Source organism: Betta splendens, chromosome 4, assembly GCF_900634795.4.
Source record: "Betta splendens chromosome 4, fBetSpl5.4, whole genome shotgun sequence".
Classification (NCBI taxonomy): domain Eukaryota; kingdom Metazoa; phylum Chordata; class Actinopteri; order Anabantiformes; family Osphronemidae; genus Betta; species Betta splendens.
In genome coordinates this window covers 8,730,583-8,751,251 of record NC_040884.2, presented here as the reverse complement: position 1 = coordinate 8,751,251, position 20,669 = coordinate 8,730,583, and the positions used below count along the sequence as shown (strand labels likewise).

Genomic DNA, 20,669 nt, shown 5'->3' with positions numbered 1-20,669 from the left:
TGAAGCCATGGCAGCACAAGGTCAGGCTGTCCTCCTCCCCCAGACGACTGGAGGGGATGCAGACACAACAGATCCGCAATCAGCCCGTCAACCGCTGCTCCAAAGACTGCGGGATGTAAATGGAACATAATGGCGATATAATTTTACTCATCCCGCTCAGACTTTGATGGCGATGTCTTTGCTCTGCAATTCAACACCATCTGGTTAAATGGGAGCAGGATGGGGATGCGGAGCCAGGAGTAGTTAGGACGAGCAGTCTTTGGTTAAGACGCAGTCGTCTTTGGACGGTGACACGTCCCATTTGTTGAGACTTAAAGTCTGGGTTTGAGCCAAGACGAGCGCAGTGAAACCAGACATTTAAACCAGAGGAATAATTTGGCCCCAGGACATTTTTTCTGCAAAGGGCACAAAGAGCCGTGAGCGCCGGGGGCGTACGTGGAAACACTGTGTGCCGATATGAGCAAACAGACCTGATGGGTCGACCAAACAAACACAGCAGGTCACGCAGACCTTGTCAACATTTGCCTCTTTCACTAGCAGCCCCTCCAAAAACATGATCATTCACCATCTAGTCCATTGGATCCAGATCTCCCAACATTCAGCGTCCACACAATCAAATGGGATATTAAAAATATAACAGGACATAATAACAACCGCCAAATTGCCAAATTGGCTGCGGCAGTCGGGACGAGCCTCAGCAATTTGGCTGCGGTGCCGTGCACTAGTTCCACTTGGTCTCCTCCGTATTGCCAGGAAATCACATTGTGCAAATAAAATTTAATTTCATTACAATAATATAAAATTCAGAATAACTGCTCACCATCGCATTTAATGGTGAGTGCCATATTTATTTATGAGCACAGGTTGTATTGGTGTAAAACCTGGTGAAACAGAGATCATTGGCTCTTAAAACCACCCACTTTGTAAACATGAGTATCTAATAATGATCAAGGAAAAGAAAGAAGCCGGTTTCTCTGCATTTTAATCATGGGACACACATTTAGCACACATCTGAATTGACCGTGACACATTTAGAACAAAGCCAACTTTGCTGAAACAGGTTTGGATAAATCCAGCTTGAGGAAGGTACAATATTTCAGAGCATAAGCACAAATTTACAAGACATTTCTTCAAAAGGCTGTTCAAATATTAATGTGCTTCCAAATGAATAAATCAGGACCTTTACAAATTATTTCCAAACTGGTGACATCTAGGAGATTACCGATGCATCTTTTATGATCCTCGCTTTCATCGCAGTGGTGAGAGCTTGGTTGCGGCGTTAGCGCTGGGAAAAGACGCATCTGGCTCCCATCTGGAGAGTGTTGTCTCCCTGAAACACAAAACGTATTTTAAAAAGCAAGCGGAAAATAAAGGACGCAGCTTTTCGCTCGGCTGCTTTGCATGGAAATCTGTCAAAGCAACCCGCTGCCACGAACACACCCACAACATCCTGCAGTATTCAAACACAATGGAAATGAGTAGGAACATTCAATTAAGCTCGGCTGAACCAGTTTGTGTCGCTCACTTGCTTTATGGGCATCCCTCTATTGTTGTGTTCCTGGAGTCCAGGACACTGGCGGGTGGCATGGGGACAGAAATGGCCGGGCGGTAGACTGTATACTGATGACACCAGAGCATAGAGGACACATGTAAATACTCAGTCACAAGCAGGTTAAAGGCTCTGCAGCATGAAAGGTTTCCTTCAGCACCTCAGGGAAGTCGATCTTCACATCGACGGTGTCGGGCGAGGCAGCAGCGACCCATGCAGAGACCTCCTGCTTGGCGTTGGCCTCGCGAGTCTGGTAGAAGCCGAGGAAGAAAGCCATGCCTGGGACGTAGCTCTCAATTCTAGGACGAGATAAAAAGAAAAAAGAAAGCTGTTTTTTGTGATTATCACAGATATTTGTCTTTGTCATGGCAGTGGGCTGCCATTCATAAGACAAGGCGCCCGGGGAGGTAGTGCAAAGTGTTTTACTCAAGGACACACATGGTGCTCTGGTGGGGGTTTGAACCTGCGACCTTTTGCTTCCCAAGCCAATGCTCAACCCACTGAGCCACCAAGCCAAAAGGTAACATCATCTTAAAGGCTGGTTTAAGGCAGAAACCCTGCTCATGTGCACTCTGCTCCATCTTACCTCTTGCCCATCGCTGCCCAGGTTTCTGGTACGGCGGCCCAGTGCAGCTTGGTCATCAGAGCTGGTTTAGAGTCAGGCGTGTGTGCGAATGCAGCCGTCATTGACATTTCATAGGGCTGACATTCAGCTCCCCATCTGAGCTGTGCCTGGAGACAAGAGATCAGTTTTACCTCCTGCATATGATCAAGCTGCGCTCATACGTCAGCCGTGCATGAGTCTAATTTCTTTACCTTCGCCTCGGCGGCCATGTTCACACTGGTGTCCACACACATCTTCCAGTTGGTGGCTTCTCCGACTCGGGACACGATCAGCTGAGCGCTGTGGAGGTTCGCCTCGGGCGTGTAGTACACGGCTGCATCGTAGCCCTCTGGCTTCTGGTTGCCACTTATTGCGAAGGCTTTGATGTTGAACACAGCTTCTGGTGTTGCATCCAAGCTCTGAGAGGAGCCAGACGGCAAATACTCCATCAGGCTGTAATGGGTTTGTGTCCATCATATCTAATATGTGCAGAGTATTACTCGCCGTCGGGGGAGCGGATTGAAATCATTCTAATACCCCAGTGAATATGCTTCAGTGTGATTGACAGCGAAATCTAAGCTGTAAACAGGGGGACTGGGGGGTGTAAGTGTAAATAAAAAGCTCTATTTACTGGATAGATCAGATGAACCACACTTTAAATGGAGTGTTTTATGCGCGCAGACAGGCTTTTACGCCGCGAGATTGCTCTGCACTCTGTTCTGCCACTTTTCCGCGGCGAAACAAATTCCCGCTCTCTCTCCGCGGAGCGTGTTTAACATACTCCCATTACGTCGCGGTGATTGCCGCGATAAGCTCGTCAGATGCTCGAGCCCGGATCGGAGGACAGACGTACCTGTTGTGAAGGTTCCTGTAAACACATTCGGGAACAGGAGAATGGGAGTGAGCGAAACACCAGAGAACACAACAGCAGGTGCAGAGATAATAACTTTGCGAGGGGAAGCCAAATACCTTGGAAAGACTCCTCAGAGTCTGCAGCAGTTGGAGCGTGCTGGTTGGACGTCTGCTCGGGCCAGCGCTCACCTCCAGGTGGATTCTGTCAACAGCCCTGATTGCCTGGGCTGATAAAAACACACGGGTTATGTTGGCGAATTTTATGAAGGAGAGCTGAAGAGGGAGACACAGCTGATTCCAGTTTTAATTGTTTAAAGTTTGTTTTCCACCTCTATTAGTCTGGATGTCATATGAAATAGATGGGAATGACATTTGAACAACCCAAGCCAGCACCAACCAAAGTGGCCACCTATAGCTCAATATCAGGAAGAGTCACGGTGTCAGGCTGCAAAATGTCATCCCAGCAGTGGCATCCACGGAGCAGAGACCGGTCTTTCCTCTGCGAATGCCTCCTGACGCAGTGTTATTGGGTTTACCGGCAGGTGTTATAGTAGCTCTTTAATGCCAGGCTGTAATTCAGGACGGCAGTAATAAAATGACACCCGCCACAATCTGCGGCCTCGCGAGCTTTATTCCAATGATTTTCTTAAAGGGACGTGTGTTCTGGTCGCGTGACGTACCTGGGGCGATCGTCATCGCAAAGTGAGTGTATCCCAGGAAGTAGGACAGGGGATACTCCTCATGATAATACGCTCGCCTCAGCTCGGACTCCACACACACACCGGCTCCATAAATGCTGCTCTCGAAACACTTCTTGACTCTCGGATGCCAGGTTTGTTGCGCCAGCGACTGCTGGTTCTGAAAGAAAGGCAGATCATTAGTTGTGGGAGAAGAGATCAACTGTGACTCAATGATCACAGAGCTGCGGATGCACAGTACCTGATTTGACACTTGGTTGGCAGTGCAGTCAATGATGTTGGGCATTATTGGGGTCATTTTAGCCATCGCTGGCTCTGCGACGTTCCTGGAGATGGCGAACACGTTGGAGCTGGTGGCCAGAGAGAAAAACAGGAAAACAGCTTGAACTCAGCATTGCCAATCACACGTGGTAACATGAACTGACCGGTGTACAATGTAGCATTTGTTAATTTATTAAATCTCAACTAACTGTGCTAAAACCTACCTGATTGAAAAGAATTCAAACTCCTTCTTCAATGATGGGAAATCGAATTCAAACTTCTTTGCCGGGACGTTGATCTTTGCAACGAAGGACCATGGAATGGAAAACGGGGTTTTGGCTTTAAACTCACAGCCGGACTGGAAAATGTCTGTGTTGATCCCGTAGAAAACCCAGAAATCCTTTGTGAAACTGAAAGATGACAACAATCAGTATAAATGCCAGTAATAACAATTACAACAATCAATCTGTTCTACCCGATGTAGCCGTCGCTCTTCAGGGAAATATCAGACGTCAAGAGTTGCCCAAGACGGTCGGTCAGCGGTGGGTTTACTGTCGCTTTGGCTAAAAAAGAAGCAATCAAATGAAATTTAGTCCTTAATCGATAAGAAGCGATTTGTAAGTTGCTCATATCTCCTCACTGTTGACGGTGATGCCATTGACGGTTTGATAGTATTTGCTGATCTCCACTGGGAAGCCCAAGGTGGTGGCCTGGAAGTAGCGAGCCTCGAGCACCAAGAACGGCTTGGTCCAGTGGAAGGAAGCTCCTCTCTGCATGTCCTCCACCAACTCCCACAGCGGCGTTCCCTTCCCCGCGGCCGAACTGAAGGCCTGCAGGCAGGATCACAGCGGGGGGTTCAGGATCACTCAACAGCGTGAGCCACACAGGGTTTTGATCATTGTTAGCACTTCTGTCTCGCTGCACTCGCACCTTGACAAAGTACTGAATGAAGTCTTTTTTGACATCGGCATAGAACCACTCCTGACCAAAGAGGCGTGTGAAGGCAGAGAAGACCGGCTTGTCGTTAGGAAGGCTTTCCCAGTTCTTGAGCTGAAAATGATGAAGTGTAAAGGTCACCCACAGCGACAAAGCTGGCACGTCGTAACACAGTCATGATCATTCAGCCTTAAAGCCTCAGCAGCATCCTCACCACATTGAAAATAGCCTGGAAGTCACTGATGCTCAGGTCTCCTTTAAATCCGGGGATGGTGCTGCCGAACAGCTCTTTGATTCCGCCGGCGTGGACGCCGAGCTGCAGCGCGGAAAGAAGATTACTTCAATTCACTGAGAAGGTTCATCTCTCCGTGAACCTTCAAACATTAACACACTGTACCTCAAGGAGCTGCAGGACTCTCCCGATAAAGTAAAATCTTCCTCTCATCGTCATTTCAGTGGGGAACAGATGCATTGCACTTTTCAACATGAAAACTTCAGCAGCTGTGCCAATTAGGAAGTCGTCTGCATAGAAAGAAAGCCCGCTTGTCAGGACATGTGTTTTAGATGCCCAAGTGGAGAACTGCTGTATGTAGTACTACCATTGAACCAGTCCAGGCGCATGGTTTTGCTGTAGAACAGGCTGAGGTGGCCAAATGTAGGGGCCAGGGTCTTCATGGCTACGTTGCACGCCGTCGACCTGAGACGCAGACAGATACAGTTACGCGACAGACCCTGCGGACGACAGAGCACAGCACCGTTCACAACACTCACAGGAAGTGGTTGTCCGGGGTCGTGGACCTGGCAAAGCTTCTCATGTAGGACAAAGCAAAGCTAACAACGTGGAGGTCTTTCTCCTCCTGCAGCCGTGCAGCCAGCATGTAGACCAGAGCTGCCGACGGCTTGGCCTCAAACAGGACCTTAAAGGCCAGCATGCGAGCCTCAGCAGGAAGGTTCCTCTGCAGGAACAGAGTCATGGCGATGTCTTGGACCTAAGAACAACAGGGAGTAGGAGTTAGAAAGTGCCACACACTGGTGAAAGCGTTGCCTTTACTCAGTCCTTACGATGTGAGGGTCTCTGGCGGCTATGAGTCTCATCGACTGCACGGCAGCAATCTGCACACGAGGTGGGAGGTCCACGGGGGTGGCAGCCACCCCGGGGAGGAATCGCAGGATGGTTTTAATGCTGCCTGGATGACCCGCGTTCCCCAGAGCCTTCAGGGCGAGCACCATGTCGGCCTCGTTGCCGGCCTTCATTGCTTCCGTGGCCAAATTCACAAGAGGCTGGCGGGGAGGTAAACCATTGTTGTTCTCCAAACACTCATCACATTGTGATTGCTTATAATTGATTTTTATAGTTTTTTTAATTTCCATTTTCCCTCGCAGAGTTTTAATTAAGTGTCAACAGAAATTGATTTCTGCTCTAGTGTAATTACCTGAACAGCAGCGACTGGGCAGGGTGAGTAACGCGCACAGTGTCTGTACACCAGGGAGCCGTAGGAGAGCACCACAGTGTTCCACAGGTAGACGTTGGACTTGCAGAACGGCATGGTCAGGAACATCTGCCAAACACAGCCAGGCTTAGTCCACGACCTGCACGCGCGTCTGTGACCGTCTTCGCTGTGCGACTCACCTTGGCCATCTCCACCAGGTCGGGAATAGCCTGCAGGTGGTTCACGGCCAGCACCAACGCCTGCAGAGCCTCCGTCGCGGTGACGTCTCCAGCCTCAAACCTCATCTCCAGGAACTTCAGAACTCTGGCGTCGCTGACTTCAACGATCATGTCCAAAAACCAGCGTCTGGGGAATGAAAGAGGTGAGAAAATGGTGTATTATTCTCCAGATAAGCCAAGAAAGCTGCGAAGGTCAGGTGTCTCTTCTAATGACACCTTGGATGATATGAGAGCGTCAAGTTGTTAACGAGCAGACTTTCAGGCATCACCTCTCTGTCAGCGCTTCACGTGATAATAAATCAGTCATCGGTGCCACAGGAAATCCTCCCTGCACCAAGTGGAAGATTACTCTTTAATTACCTGATCAGTTCCAGTGGATCAGTATCGGACATTAGAGACGGCCTTGAGCCACAATACGGAGAAAGGTTATCTATGAAGGAGGCTCCATTCTGAGCCGAACAGCCCACAGAACTCATACAGAGAAATTCTAACACCATGGGAGTAGTACATGTAATATTACAGCTAAACTAATGTGGTCCTGACTCACCGGTGCTCTGCATTCGCTGCAAACTGCTTCCACATGACGTCTAATCCCTCAAAAGGAATCACACGCAGCAGCTGGTACAGTTTGATGGTGTCCTCAGTGGCCGCATTGTCAATTTGGTACTTATTGGCCTCAGCCAGATGTTTAACCAGTGCAATGGCCTGCGAAGAGAAGGTCCGAGAAGGTCAGAGAAGGTCAGAGAAGGTCAAAGGCCACTGGTCCACAGTGTAATACGCTGACGGAGCCTTCCTCCCACGGAGTCTTCCTCACCTTAGGGATGGGGTCTGCCAGGCTCTGCATCGTGATGGGGAGGTTGGCGTCCGCGTTGACAAACTTATAGACGAGGTTTCCCCTGTTGTCCATGGGCCCGGTCACGGCGGCGCCGGCCGCGTCGCTCACGCCCAGCAGCGTCAGCTCCTTCCTGCAGACACGTAGCTTTGGTCAACGCAGCCGATCTGCGCGTCGTCAAACGTGTCACCGGGAAACGTCCCCCCGCGTCTTACGTGGCCTGCATCTGGAAGCTGCCGCCCTTCACGTTGAAGGGGCTGAAGTGCTGGCGCTCCAGGGCGTGCGCCTTGGCGATGACGCCGCCCTCCGCCGTGGGCCTCACCGTGTAGACGTACCTCACCGTGGACGCGACAGACTCTCCTCTCTGGAGGACAGGACGTTTGACTTTAGTCTGTGTAGGCAGACGCGAGGATAGAACGCGGCGCGCGGCTGGAGACCGACCTGCCGGGACATCTTGTCGGGCACCGCTGCCGCCATGCCGCTGTAGAAGGCTGCTTTCTCCCTGCAGGCACCAACATCCACCACCTGCGACACCACCATGTCCTTGGTCTCCTTGTTCTCCTCGATGGCGTAGCTGCTCTGACACAGGCCGTGGATGCAAACCTGCAAACATTCATCAAAGGAGGGCGAAATAAAAGGCAGATGGTGGGTGAGTGAGTGAGCGGGCGAGCGAGTGAGCGAGCGAGCGAGTCACCTCCTCCAGCTCATAGAACCTCTGTGTGGTTTTGATGGTGGCTGAGAAGAAGTCCAGGATGCCCCTGATGAAGTTGACCACGGTGTTGGAGACCTCGGCGGCGGCGTGGATGTCGCCCACGTGGCCGCCGGCGAACTCGAAGGTGAAGGGCTTGGCGAGCTGGGCGGCGATGTGCTGGGCGACCTTGGGCGCCGCCGTGAAGCCGTTCTTCCCCGGGAAGCCGTTGAACTCGTCGAAGGTCAGGTCGAAAAGCTTTGAAGAAAGGTTAGTGGCTGTAAAGGGTCTGAGTCCCGTTCCTGGCGAACGGATGTTTTATTGAAGACGCTGATGAGGGATACAACTGTTGACACGCAAACATTCATAACGAGCCTTTTTTGAACTAATTCCGCACTTTCATAAACAAGCTCATAAGTTTCAAACAATAAATAATTCACAAAGAGTTTTCGCGGCGAGTTTGGAGGCTTCAAAGCCAGTGCAACCTTTCAACAGACGCCTAATGACCTCCAAATTATTTATGATGCATGAATAAATGATAAATGACAAACGATGCACTGGCAAATTACTTGGCGTGACTTACGAGTACGACATGAAATCATTTGCATGCGCCGGACTGTTTGCTGACGCGGCTGTTTTGCACCGTTACCTGGAGCGTGAACGTCCTCGCGGACACGCCGGCGATCCTGACTTTGCAGGTCATTCTGGCGCCGGACTCGGCCAGGTTGGGTTTTCCCAGTCCGAAATGCACCGCGCCCTGGTAACTGTACTCGTAGGTCTTCTTAGGGTTCAGGACCAGGTCTAAAACAGGTTGCGCACAATGAGACGCCGGCTCACAGTCTCCAGCTTCAGACAAACTGCGGCTGTGGAAACGGACTCACCATAGCGGAGGTTCTGGCAAGCTGGAAATGAACCACATAGATTGTGAGGACATTGTGTGTTCAACAGGTTAAAGGTCACTCACATCTGAGGTTACAATAGTAAAAAACTAGCCCATAATGTCAGAAAGCCTCTCTACATGTTTACTGTCTAACACAACAACACATGAATGAGTGATATTAAATGGTCTGAAACGACCTCTCGTCGTATATCATTGCGTTTAAATCCGTCTCATCTCCAACGACACAGAGTTCTAGATCAACCAACTTACTGGCCAGGGCCACGAGGCAGCAGAGGATGAGGCTCCGCATGCTGACAGCGAGGAGTGGGAGCCGGCGTCGCAGGCGGCTGCTTTATATGGAGGGGCCACAGCGCCGCTCCAGACGAGCAAACAGGCCAGAGCCGCCGCGGCCTGTGACATTGTCAGAGTGACACCGGCGGCGAAGATAAGCGTCACAGCGGCGCTCGGCAAAGTAAACCCCATCTTATGTAACAGGGCTTTGAACGCCACATGTGGGAGAAATGAGTGTTTTTCTTTGGCTCAGCGTGCGTTGAATACATCAGATGTAGCAGAAGTTAAAACTTGAGTCCTCCTGATAGTAAACAACTTTTTTTCAATAAGCTCTGATTCATTCCCTGTGTGAGGCAGGAGGCGGAGGCGGCTCCTCCGTTCTCACGTCTCGGCCCCTGACCTCGAGCATCACAAAGCGTCTCCGTGTGGATGAGACGGAGCCAGAAATCGGCCAATCGCGGCGCTTCGTGCCAATAAAAGAGAAAAACCCCACACAGCTTCGCCCTAAAGGGCTTCTTCACAAACAGGGCGGTTCATAAGTGCAGCGTGAGGGTGACGACACCGAGCAGCAATCAGCCGACGCGTCGGCTGCCGCTGTCCATTGGGCTCATGTTCAGATTGTGCAACGGTCCCTCGTGTAATTGTACTTAAGGATTCTCTCAGGTTTCGCACCTTTCATGTGGAGCCTTCAACGCACCCGACCTTTTCTGTTGTTTCGGGATCGACCAGCAGAGGGCTCTAACGTCACATGTTTGTTCTTCAGGGTGACACAAACAGCCCGAATGGGTCATGACCTGGACCTGACATTAAGCAGTAACACCTTTATCAGTCGCACAGAGCACAGATCATGGATTTCCTCTTCAGCCGTTACCAAACTGAAGCAGCGTGAAGCTTTGTTGTGCCACTCTGATCTGGAGGTACTGTTTTTCTTGCTGAGTCATGGTATCGTGTGCAAAGGTGACCCGACCTAGTTATCACATGTACAGGAACGTTTGGGTCGAATACTGTACGGAGCAGTATTTTGCACCACTTACTGTACTTTTCAATTTTCCAAAACAAATCTTTTTTTTTCTCCTGATGCAAAGCATGACTTTGGTTTTGATAAGATGATAGATGGTGGAAATGTCAGCCACGCGCTGTTTTCAGGTGTATGAAACCATGATCATTCGATTCTGTTTCTGAAGCGTTTACGCATCTTGGTTCAGTTTTATTAAAGTCACTGTGTCCCCTGTCAGCTCATTTTCTTTGGCCACATACTGTATTTACTGACTGATCATAACTGGGATTATTCAGCCTTTAGTAGTTTCAGTGGTAAGAACCCTGCAGCCTTCCTTCTAGCTGTTAAAGAACACCTATCTGAATGAATGCTAAGACTTTACAATAAAAATAACAACATTCATACAACAATACAACAATAACAGGAATAACAGTTACAAAACCAGTCTTTTACAATAGTTGTGTAGCTCTATTTATGTTTGTTTGTACTGTACTAAGTAAAATGTAAGATTTTCCTACACAACTGTGGCATTTATTGGACTCCTACATTCAGGTAATGTAAGAGAATGTTTAACATGTTTACAACTTATTAACACATTGTGTTTCCTGCAGTGATTTAATAATCACATTATAAGCAGGAAGAATTCTGGTCTAGATTTCTAAACTACACTTTCTATATTCTTAATAAAATCCACGTATGGTTCCTAAAATGCAATTATTTTTATTTATTTTTTTCAAAGTTATGTAGCTTTAGAGGCAGGACGTGTGTGGTGTAGTTTCCAGTTGAGTCCAGAAGATGGCGCCATTGTTGCATGTAAAAGCTGATTTGTCCAACTTTCCTCGGAGAAAATGAAGAAGTGAGCTGCAGGTAAATCAGATTTGCCACATTCATTTTAATAATTTACAAACACAAGAAAAAAGCCCGTTGTATGATTCTGATAATGAAAAGGTATTCAATTAAAATGAAAGGGAACAAAGTTTCCAGTATTACTCTCAGATTAATGACTTTCTGAGTAACATATGGATGTTTTGTTTTACACATATCTGCTGCGTATAAAGTAAAATGACTTATGAAGGATTTTATCTTCATTGTTCAGATTTGATGATGTTGCCAACTAGTAGCATTGAGTGTTACTGTACAAGTGCAGCTGATAGGGCTTTGATGTCAGTAATTCATCGCAGGCATTCAAAACAGCACGGCACGTTCCTGAAAAGCCTGTAGTACTCCTCCTGGATCTGAAAGACACAGCAGAGGAAGAAAAAGGAGAAAAGATATAAAATATATTTTAATATCCATACTTCAATTTGAAATATTGAATTATTGTATTGTTTATTGCAATTCTATGTTAACTACTACATAGTTAACAGTATTTAAATGCTTTTTATAATAATAATATAATATAATATAATATAATATAATATAATATAATATAATATAATATAATATAATATAATGTAATGTAATGTAATGTAATGTAATGTAATGTAATGTAATATAATATAATATAATATAATATAATATAATATAATATAATATAATATAATATAATATAAAATAATATAATATAATAATAAAAAAATAATAGTAGTATAATAGTAATAGTAATTAATATTATTAATAATTCATATCAAAGCATCCTACCTTCCTGGACAGCACACAGAGAAAGATGAAGATGAACATGCCCTGGAAGGCGTTGCTGAGGGTGAACAAATAGGCGGTGAGGGTGGTCTCGTGCAGGATGTGCAGCACTCCAAAGGTCCAGGTGGCTCCCAGCACGAACAGCAGAGCCAGGGCTCCGCGTGCACACGACCTGAGGGGGAACACAGCGGCTTCAGCAGAGGCCCTCTGACGGGCTCGGACCCGCGGCGCCGGGTTCGGGGAGCTCGCGCCTTGATGTTTATTAGCGCTGTGACCTACTCAACGGGAACGCACATAATCATACCTGATGTTTTCATAGTGGCTGATTTCGGGCTTTTTCACAGCAGTGTGCCGATACACTTTGTAGATGATTACTCCGAAAGCCAAGAGATTAACCTTTGGTGGAGAGCAGCCAAAACAAACGCCGTTACTCTAATATTTGTCTCTGAAACCAAACTTGTGATGATTTGATCTGATGCTGCTGCTCCGCTCTCACCAGGATGATGAGGCACGCCGGCCCGATGAAGCTCCATATGAAGTGGTTCTCTGTGCTCAACCAGCATCTGTAACAGCAACACAGTCAGTTATTGACAAACATGTGTTCAGCTGATTAGATCTGATTCAGATCTTTGTTGCAGGGACCCCTCCTGATACAAGGAACACCTCGTATCGCTGTCCTTAATCGCCTTTAAGGTTGACTGTTAAAGTGCTACATCTCCCTGAAAACAGAGAAATGAACAACACACCCTTCTTTAACTCACTGGCAAAAACAACCAGGCTCCCTTTAAATTCACATTTCATGATTCGTCTCCGCTCTTAATCTCGCGATTAACGCACTTTCTGCCCGGACGTCTAAACAACTGGCTTCACGTCCCCGCGGGCCAGACGTAATCTCCGTCCCTTTGTATTCATAATTAATGTAATTTGTTTATCTTTCTTCTGTGAAACATGCTAAACGAGTTTGAAAATAAGTCTTTGTGCGAATCTTTGTTTTCCGCCTTCCTGCACAAAACCCGTGACCCTGAACCTCAGCCCTTTTGCGCTCACGCTTTGTCGGTGCCGTAGTACTTGGAGCCCAGCGTGGCCGAGATGGTCACCACCACCGCCGGGCTTCCATAGCCGAAGATGTAGAAGTTACGGTGCAGGAAGCCTTTGTTGTAGATGACGCCCACCACTATGAGGTACAGGTGGATGCCCTCGATGCACATCCAGGCGAAGGCCGCCAGGAAGAAGTAGTGCAGCAGCCCGGCTATGACGGAGCAGAAGAGCTGCCGAGACACGGACGGGGGGAGAGAGAGTCCGTGAGACCGGCCCAGTTCACGGGCAGAGAACCAGGAGCACGTTATGGTCCCACCTTATGCGTGTTCATGTTGATCCCCACCAGGAAGATGAACTCGGCCATGAAGAGGCTGCAGCACAGGTTCTTGTGGATGGTGGTTCTGGTGCTCTGGATCTCGCTGAAGAACCAGAAGGTGAAGATGCACATGGACAGACAGATGAGGGAGATGATCATGCCCAGCTGCGTGATGCGGGTCAGCACCGTGTAGTGGGCCGCCAGCTGGGAAGCCAATCACAGAGGAGACTTGTTTCATTCGCAGGCTCGTGGGCAGCTGAACGCCGCCTCCATCGTTAGCTACACACTGCTTATGCAGCTAATGCAACATAAACGCGGAGGCCACTAATCGCCACTAGTGGACATTTCGCTCGGTTAGTAACGAGGCAGCGGAGGCCGTTCACCCACGTTGGCGCGCCCGGAGGACATGAGGATGGCGAAGTGCGTGAGATGAGTGCAGGAGCAGGTGGTGGCGGCGCTGGTGACGTGGACGCGGCGGCAGCCCTGCGTGTCCCAGCGGCCCTGCAGGCTGTCGGCGTCGTACCTCCAGAAGGCGCACTTTGTCACGTCCGCTGCGGTGTCTATGGGCTTGGGGGGGGCAAAGGCAGTGTTAGCGGGGCTGCTATTAGGTCTCTAATAGCACATCACCGGGGGGTTAAAACAGGCCTCATCAAAACAGCACTGAAAATAAATGATTCACCATCCAAAGTTTGACTGCACCAAATCTTATCGCTAAAATGCATAAAGTCATCGTTGTCATTTTCACGGGTCTCGTGTAATTGCTGCGTCTGCGTCGGCTTTTTCTAATTGTTTCCTTGAAACGGTGTCGATGCGTGACTCGCTACGAGACAAGGAACGCGTCGGGCGATTATTGTGCATGACTGCAGGTCAGGAGCGGCGACGCCGGGGCCGAGGTGTCAGATGAATGAAGGGCTGTGCAGCTTCACAGTGAGAGGCTGTGAAAATATACACGCGACTGAGTGCAAAATGTGACTTGGAAGCAGACGTCAGACAAGTGATTCCATGTAAAACACACAGAAAAGAAAATGTGCACACGTCTGGTGTCTGTTCAAGTTCCTCTAGTTGGTTTTCAGCTGAATTGGCTCAGCTTTTATGAAGTAAAATGTATGAAGCAGACATTTCTACACTTCACTTAGTGACTTTATCCTGTAGATAAATAAGACGGTGGTGGAAGACGGTGCAGCAGGAAAATATCATTGGAGGCTCAGATTATTGATTGTTGCTCTTTAAAGGCAATTTTCACTGCTCATCATAAATCAACACATTAAACCTCAAGGGTCCAACAAAAATAATTATTTTACTGTCTCATACATTTATATTATCTAAAAAGAAAATACCAGTACATTAACTTTTAGGGTTATTTCCCTCATTACTCGCTTTCCTTCATCGTCTCTTCACCTTTCCTCCTCAACCGAGAGGTCATTGCACAAATGCACGAAAGGAAATCACAGAATATCGACACCAACTATCTGTCCCATGTGACTTGGTTCAAATCTGACTGTAATTGAGCCGGTAGCAGTTATGAAGTTAGTGTCAGAGTCAGTGAGGGAGCGAGAACGGGGGCTGTTTTCTGGCTGTTTTCACTGCGTTCAGATCAGTCAAAAACACAAAAGCATCTAAAAATGGTAATAATTCCACCAACGGATGGTTCAGGACGCTGATCGGAGCCTCTCGGCAGCGCGTCTACCTGGCTGTGCCTCAGGGTGAAGGTGACGTGGTCCAGCTGGAAGGCGTCGGCCGGCTGCACGGCCGCGGCCACGACCTGGGAGACGACGGCGATGTCGCCCGTCCCCGCGTAGCGCGAGTAGTCGGTGACGCCGGGGTCGCGGCCGGGCTTCAGGACGTCGCTGATGCCGCCGTAGCGCAGGAACACCGCCGACACGCTCCCTGGGGCAGGAGCACACGCATCATTCAGCCTGTCACACGCTGAGGAGCGGAGATGGACCCGCGCGCACATTTGATTTCAAGGGATTTTTATTTTTTTATAGGCATCAGCAAAAGATATTTATAGCACGGGCATCTGTGACATATGCCGACACGTAGGAAAACAATGCTCCCAGCACGGCCCGGACCGCAGATGGCAACATTCTTCATCCTCCCTCTCCTCAAAGCCAAAAACTGGGTTATCTCACCGTTCCCGTGCCGCTCCGGCCTCGGAGCCTCCGTTAGATTAATGCGGTCGCCGCCCATGCTGACAGACAGGCTGGGCTTCACGCGCCCAGCGTCGAAGGTGAAGACTTTCAATTCTGTGGATGGGGAAAAAACAGAGAAGAGAGTGAGGCCTATCGCAAAGGTATGAGAATGAGAATGAGCCCGACGCCGACGTTCTGCACACAGACAGAGATAAACGGCACGACGGTTTGATGTGATTCCAGGGTTTGAGTGTTTCTCTGCGCTAATAATTATCTCACCCATTTCGGGAGCTTTGATTTCAAGCTCAGTTGGAGTTTTGTAGTTGTTAGCCAATGTCAGGGCACTTTGCTCAACAGTGTGTAGCAGCTTGGTAATGGTATGTTCCCGGCGCTGCTCTTCTATTCTGCTCCAGGCCGCCGCCTCGTCCTTCTCCACCAAGTTGTTCACCGCTGTTACTAATTTCTGTCGGAAAAAAGGAGGCGAATTTACCGACTTTTGCTGGTTTCTCCTGACCTTTTATTAATTTCTGGATAGACTTGAGGTAAGGACGGTTTTTGTTTGTCTTTTAGGTCTATTCATTTCTAACTCTATTATTCTATTGGAGTTAATGCTCCAGTGCTGACTAGCAGGATCTTTCACTATAAAGCTGTCTGCACAGAGCGGGTCAGAGGTCACGGATGGGACGCCTTCTATGCAACATGACCACAACCAGGCTTTTTCTGAAGCAGAACTGTGGTTCAGGCAGGTGCGAGTGAGAGCGTTACTGAAAGCGTTGCGTTGATGACAGACGGCTGGACGGCGCCGTCCTCTCCCGCCGCCGCCAGGGTCGACGCGGACCGACACACGGCCTCCACGTACGCGATGACCTCCACTGAGCTGAGGTCGCCGGACGTCCGCTCGGCGATTTCGGCCAACAGACCCTGAGGCTCCGTGAGGTTGCTCATCTGTGAAGGAGTTGTAATGAATCAGCCTTTGCTCCTCTCACATGCAAACATTTGTATCGGAGGTGCCTCTGTGTTCTTGTTGCCTTTTCTGGTTCATCTCCTCTCTCACCAACAGAGGGCAGTGTCTTCAAAGGCCTTTCCCTCATCTGAAGGCAGAGGTACTCACATATTCAAGTGTTTTGTTGACAGTCTGTTTGAGGCATCCGGTGTTTTCGTGGCAGTATTTTTGGGGATCCTCTGAAAAACAACAATTACCAAAAGTATCTCTTTGATTGCTGAGTTCACTTCAGTGATTTCACCAGCATAAATGATGTTGGAGTAGAATATGAATTTAATAAAAGCTGTAAAAAAAAGACGTCAGTGCCGGCGTTGCTTAAAACACCAGACAATTTGAGATTGCAGCATTTACTCGGTGTATTGCATAATGAAGTCTTTCAAAAGTTTATAAATGATGTCTTACTCTGGCGGCGGCTGAGAACGAAATAAAAAAAAAGTGAAGAACAATATTTGTCCTTCACAATAACAAGCAGTGTGTTTGTGGACTTTATGGATTGTGGCGCGTGCACGTCTCCGTCCTGGCGCTGACCTTTACATTCAGCACCGCTCTCTGGGTGGAAGCGCCTGCTGCCGGAGCTCGGGACGTAATCGCGCTGGCAGGTGCAGTAGAAGGAGCCGGCGGTGTTGTGGCAGCGCGCGTTGAGGCCGCAGCGTTGGGCCGAGCCGCACTCGTTCACGTCTGACACACGCAAACAGGGTTAACAGCGCTTTGATCGGATGCTATTCAGCATCATTTAATAACCCACATTCAGTTATAGATGAACATTACACATGTGCTCCTGTCTCAGCCTCCTCATCGTAGAACATACTAAGAATACTTGAAGCTGAACATGTGACAAAGGTGTTGTTGTCCTGGTGCAAATGGAGCAAAGGCTCTCAGATGGTTTCTCAGAATAGCAGATGGGAAGGAAGTAAAAGGCTGAAGGGAAAATCACCTCCAACATGTTTATCCTCCCCAGTACAGGGAAGAAGCAGTTTACACACACCTACACACACACACACAGTGCAGCCACCCTCACAGCTGCCACACACACACACACACACACGCACGCACGCACGCATACACACACACATACACACACACACGCACGCATACACGCACACACACACACACACACGCACGCACGCACGCATACACGCACACACACACACACACACGCACACACTCACGCACGCATAGACGCACACACGCACACACACACACACACGCACACACTCACGCACGCAGACACACACGCACGCATGCACACACGCACACGCACCCCGTGCATGATATGATTATTGCAGATCTTCCCTCACCCGTGCATCTCGTGCCGTCGTTGGTTCGGAACTGTTCCTTTCCTGTTGAGTTGTACCCACTTTTACATGTGCAGTAGTAGGCGCCAGGAGTGTTGTAGCAGATTGCTCCTTCGCCACAGATGTCGGTGACGTTCTGACACTCATCGTCATCTATGGAACAAAAGCATTGCAAAATACAGAGCAACTTTAGCCGCTTGCTCCTGTGCTGCTGCAGTCCAACGCGAAGGAACTTTCCTGTTAAGTTGTACGTCTCTGTAGAAACGACTGTGTCTCACAGTTGATCCACAGAAAACGCAGTTCACTTGTTTCTAACACAGTTACACACACTGTGAATGCACGTTTGCCCTACAGCCTGCTTCCCCGTGATGCCGGCTCCCATCCTGCACTATATGTCCAACGCCCGATGACATTAGCTCCCAACGTGTTACATCACAAATGCTCAAAGAAACGTCTGGACCGTCAGAGTCCATCAACACAACGCAACAGGAGGCTTTAAATGCTTGAAGGGACACGTGAAATAAATCCATACTTAACCTTTTTCATCATTTCATAGACAATGACCTGAATGTAAACAATGCAATTACAATAATGTCACGTTTATGATGGGATCTATTTCAATTTAATACAACAAAGGGAAATACAATCCTACAATTTGATAAAATAATGTTTAAAGCTAATGCTGATTTAATGCTTGGTAGACGGCTGAAACACAATGAGTCCAAGCTGTATATCTGACATTTGTGGATGTTGTTTTAAATACCTTCCATAAGCTGTTTGTACAAACAGAAGCATGAGGCGACCTGATGACAGGACGGCTGAAGGCGCTGGTGAACGCAGCACAGTGTCATGTTCCTGTGTGAGCTCTCAAAAGAAGGAAATTACTGGAAACAACAGGAAACCCATAATACGACTCCCGAGCTATTACTATTAAGAGTTGTTCCTCAATCCTAAACGCAATAACTCATTTTTTAATTTTCTTCAGGGTGTCGTTGCTTAGTACAATTACCAAAATGCCTCTCAGCACACTCACACAAAAGGCCCCACGCTTTTTCTTTTGCTTCGACTAGTAATTGCTCAACAGGCTGCAAATCAAGTAAGAGAATATTATATTGTTCTGCAGTTAAGACATTTACATCTGCGCTCTGGCTTTGCAATGATACGTGTCTGTCTTTTGTGCATTCTACAAAATGTCTGCCTCAATTAGAGCCAGTCAGAAGTCCATCTAGAAGGGTTCTCAAGGAGTAGCCTGAAACCTCAGCCCATCTGAATTAAAGGCCCTCTGATTTTGCTGAACTGCGAGCAGTTTCCTGCACACGCGGCTTCACTCCGCTCGTTATTTCCCCGCTTGATTGGAAATGACCTGGCAGGACTCCCCTGTGCTGTTCTCGCTTGCAGAGGTATGACGGACGCTTTGCTCTTCCTGTCCTCTGTACCTTTTACACAACAGCTGTCCGGGAAGGGAAATCCTCTGCTCTGATGAGGGACGTGAATTTATTTCAAGGGGAAATATCTTTTTAACACACAAAAGACCTGTGAGACATACTTAGTTTCACCTACGTTTATACTGTAATCAATGTTGGAGGGAGAAAAAAGTCAAATATACGTTGATTGCATACTTTAGATTAAATTAAATCTTTATATTTTATCTACTACTTTACAAATATTCAAACTTTTCATTCTATACAGTTTCTCGAATTAAACTTTTTTTCAGTATAAAATTGGAGAATTCTTTTTCAAATCTGCTGCCGGAGGAAACTCCATCAACCCTGAACGTCGTTAAGCCCTTTTTGTTCCCCAGTCATTCGCTGCAGTGTTTGTATCGCTCCCTTTACATATGTAAGCTGCGCTGCGATTGTGATCGGGCAGGAAACACAACAGATTCCAGGAATTCTAAACAGCCCAGAAACACAACACCAGTAACAATGACGACTGGGAGCTGCACTGGCCATTAACTCGCTAATAAAGTGAACGTGAGACGGAGATGTTGTTTGTGCCGCGGCGTTTTCTGCGCAGTTAACCTCAACAACCCGCATCGGCTGCGTTTGCCAAAGGGCCGCGGCAGACGAGCAGTTCTTCAAATTACCTACACGGCTCCTGCTTCAAAAGTCACGAGCAACGGGCCTCCCGGAATAGACAGGGCTTTCATGGCTGCTACGCGCGAGGCGCCTCGTACCCTCAGATCATCCGTACACGCTGCGATACATGCGGCCTGTGTGTGTAGTCACCGTAGCAGGCCGTGGTTCCGTCCCCAGTGTATCCGTCGTTACAGAAGCAGGCGTCGTTTGATCCGTTCATGGGCCGGCACCGCGCGTGCTCGTGACAGGAATCACAAATGTTGGCGAGGCGGCATGGGTCCATCAGACTGGAGAGCCATGCTGCGGACACACAGGTGAAGGCAGCGTCACGTTAATCAGCGTTTTCGTGCGCCATGCGTGGAGCCGTTGTCCTGCTTCTCACGTACAGCAACTGTGTTTGTGACACAGTCCGATCCACTACTACACGCACAGGTTCAGGAGCACACGCACATCTGTTAGAATCAACGCCGTTCTAACGACCGGATCATAAACAACTGGACTGTTTCAGCTGTGGCCTTGAGTCCAAACTGACCGTCGTTAACACAGAAGCCCGTCAATAAACACACACCCACACACAGTAATGAGAGCGCGTCAGTACACGCTGAAGTACACGTACCTGTCAAAAGTACAAGTTTCATTGGTGACTTGAGCAAAGACTCCATACCAGCGCCAGGTCTGGACTCGACTTTTAGCTCGGCTGCAGTGGGCAGGCTGCTGACGTGGCCCATTTCCTTGCTTCAGGTTTCCTGTTTCCCTAAACCTGGCCCTTCCTGTCCTGATGCTTAATCTGCTGCAGAAAACAAGCCCGCACCCTTCATTAGGCGCCTTCACACACTGCTCCCCACACGGTAGCCCCACTCCACACCATACTGTATGCTGGTACTTCTACCAGGACCGGGAGGCTTTCCCTCC

General features: G+C 48.5%; 2 protein-coding genes across 2 annotated transcripts; both read right to left on the bottom strand.

The window, feature by feature from the left end:
• Window positions 1-965: 965 nt before the first annotated feature.
• On the bottom strand, window positions 966-9,346 carry vtg3 (vitellogenin 3, phosvitinless). The gene is given in 30 exon segments (XM_029148744.3): window positions 966-1,330; window positions 1,526-1,620; window positions 1,710-1,848; window positions 2,136-2,281; window positions 2,366-2,572; window positions 3,007-3,021; window positions 3,123-3,232; window positions 3,686-3,863; window positions 3,945-4,053; window positions 4,189-4,374; window positions 4,440-4,527; window positions 4,605-4,794; window positions 4,895-5,014; window positions 5,115-5,216; window positions 5,298-5,422; window positions 5,500-5,597; window positions 5,672-5,862; window positions 5,864-5,889; window positions 5,963-6,016; window positions 6,019-6,181; window positions 6,334-6,459; window positions 6,531-6,696; window positions 7,117-7,274; window positions 7,384-7,534; window positions 7,617-7,765; window positions 7,843-8,004; window positions 8,096-8,347; window positions 8,739-8,890; window positions 8,971-8,991; window positions 9,240-9,346. Coding segments are annotated over 29 exon segments (3,714 nt in total). The 5' UTR covers window positions 9,280-9,346; the 3' UTR covers window positions 966-1,330; window positions 1,526-1,530.
• Window positions 9,347-11,129: 1,783 nt separating this feature from the next.
• On the bottom strand, window positions 11,130-20,669 carry adgrl4 (adhesion G protein-coupled receptor L4). The gene is made up of 16 exons (XM_029148826.3): window positions 20,374-20,669; window positions 19,908-20,057; window positions 17,683-17,832; window positions 16,913-17,062; window positions 16,493-16,563; window positions 16,147-16,326; window positions 15,661-15,844; window positions 15,382-15,495; window positions 14,937-15,136; window positions 13,637-13,816; window positions 13,250-13,453; window positions 12,943-13,163; window positions 12,392-12,458; window positions 12,200-12,291; window positions 11,899-12,067; window positions 11,130-11,492 (listed from the first exon to the last, which is right to left on the bottom strand). Exons 1-16 carry the CDS (start codon window positions 20,483-20,485, stop codon window positions 11,430-11,432), a joined length of 2,307 nt encoding a protein of 768 aa, XP_029004659.1. The 5' UTR covers window positions 20,486-20,669; the 3' UTR covers window positions 11,130-11,429.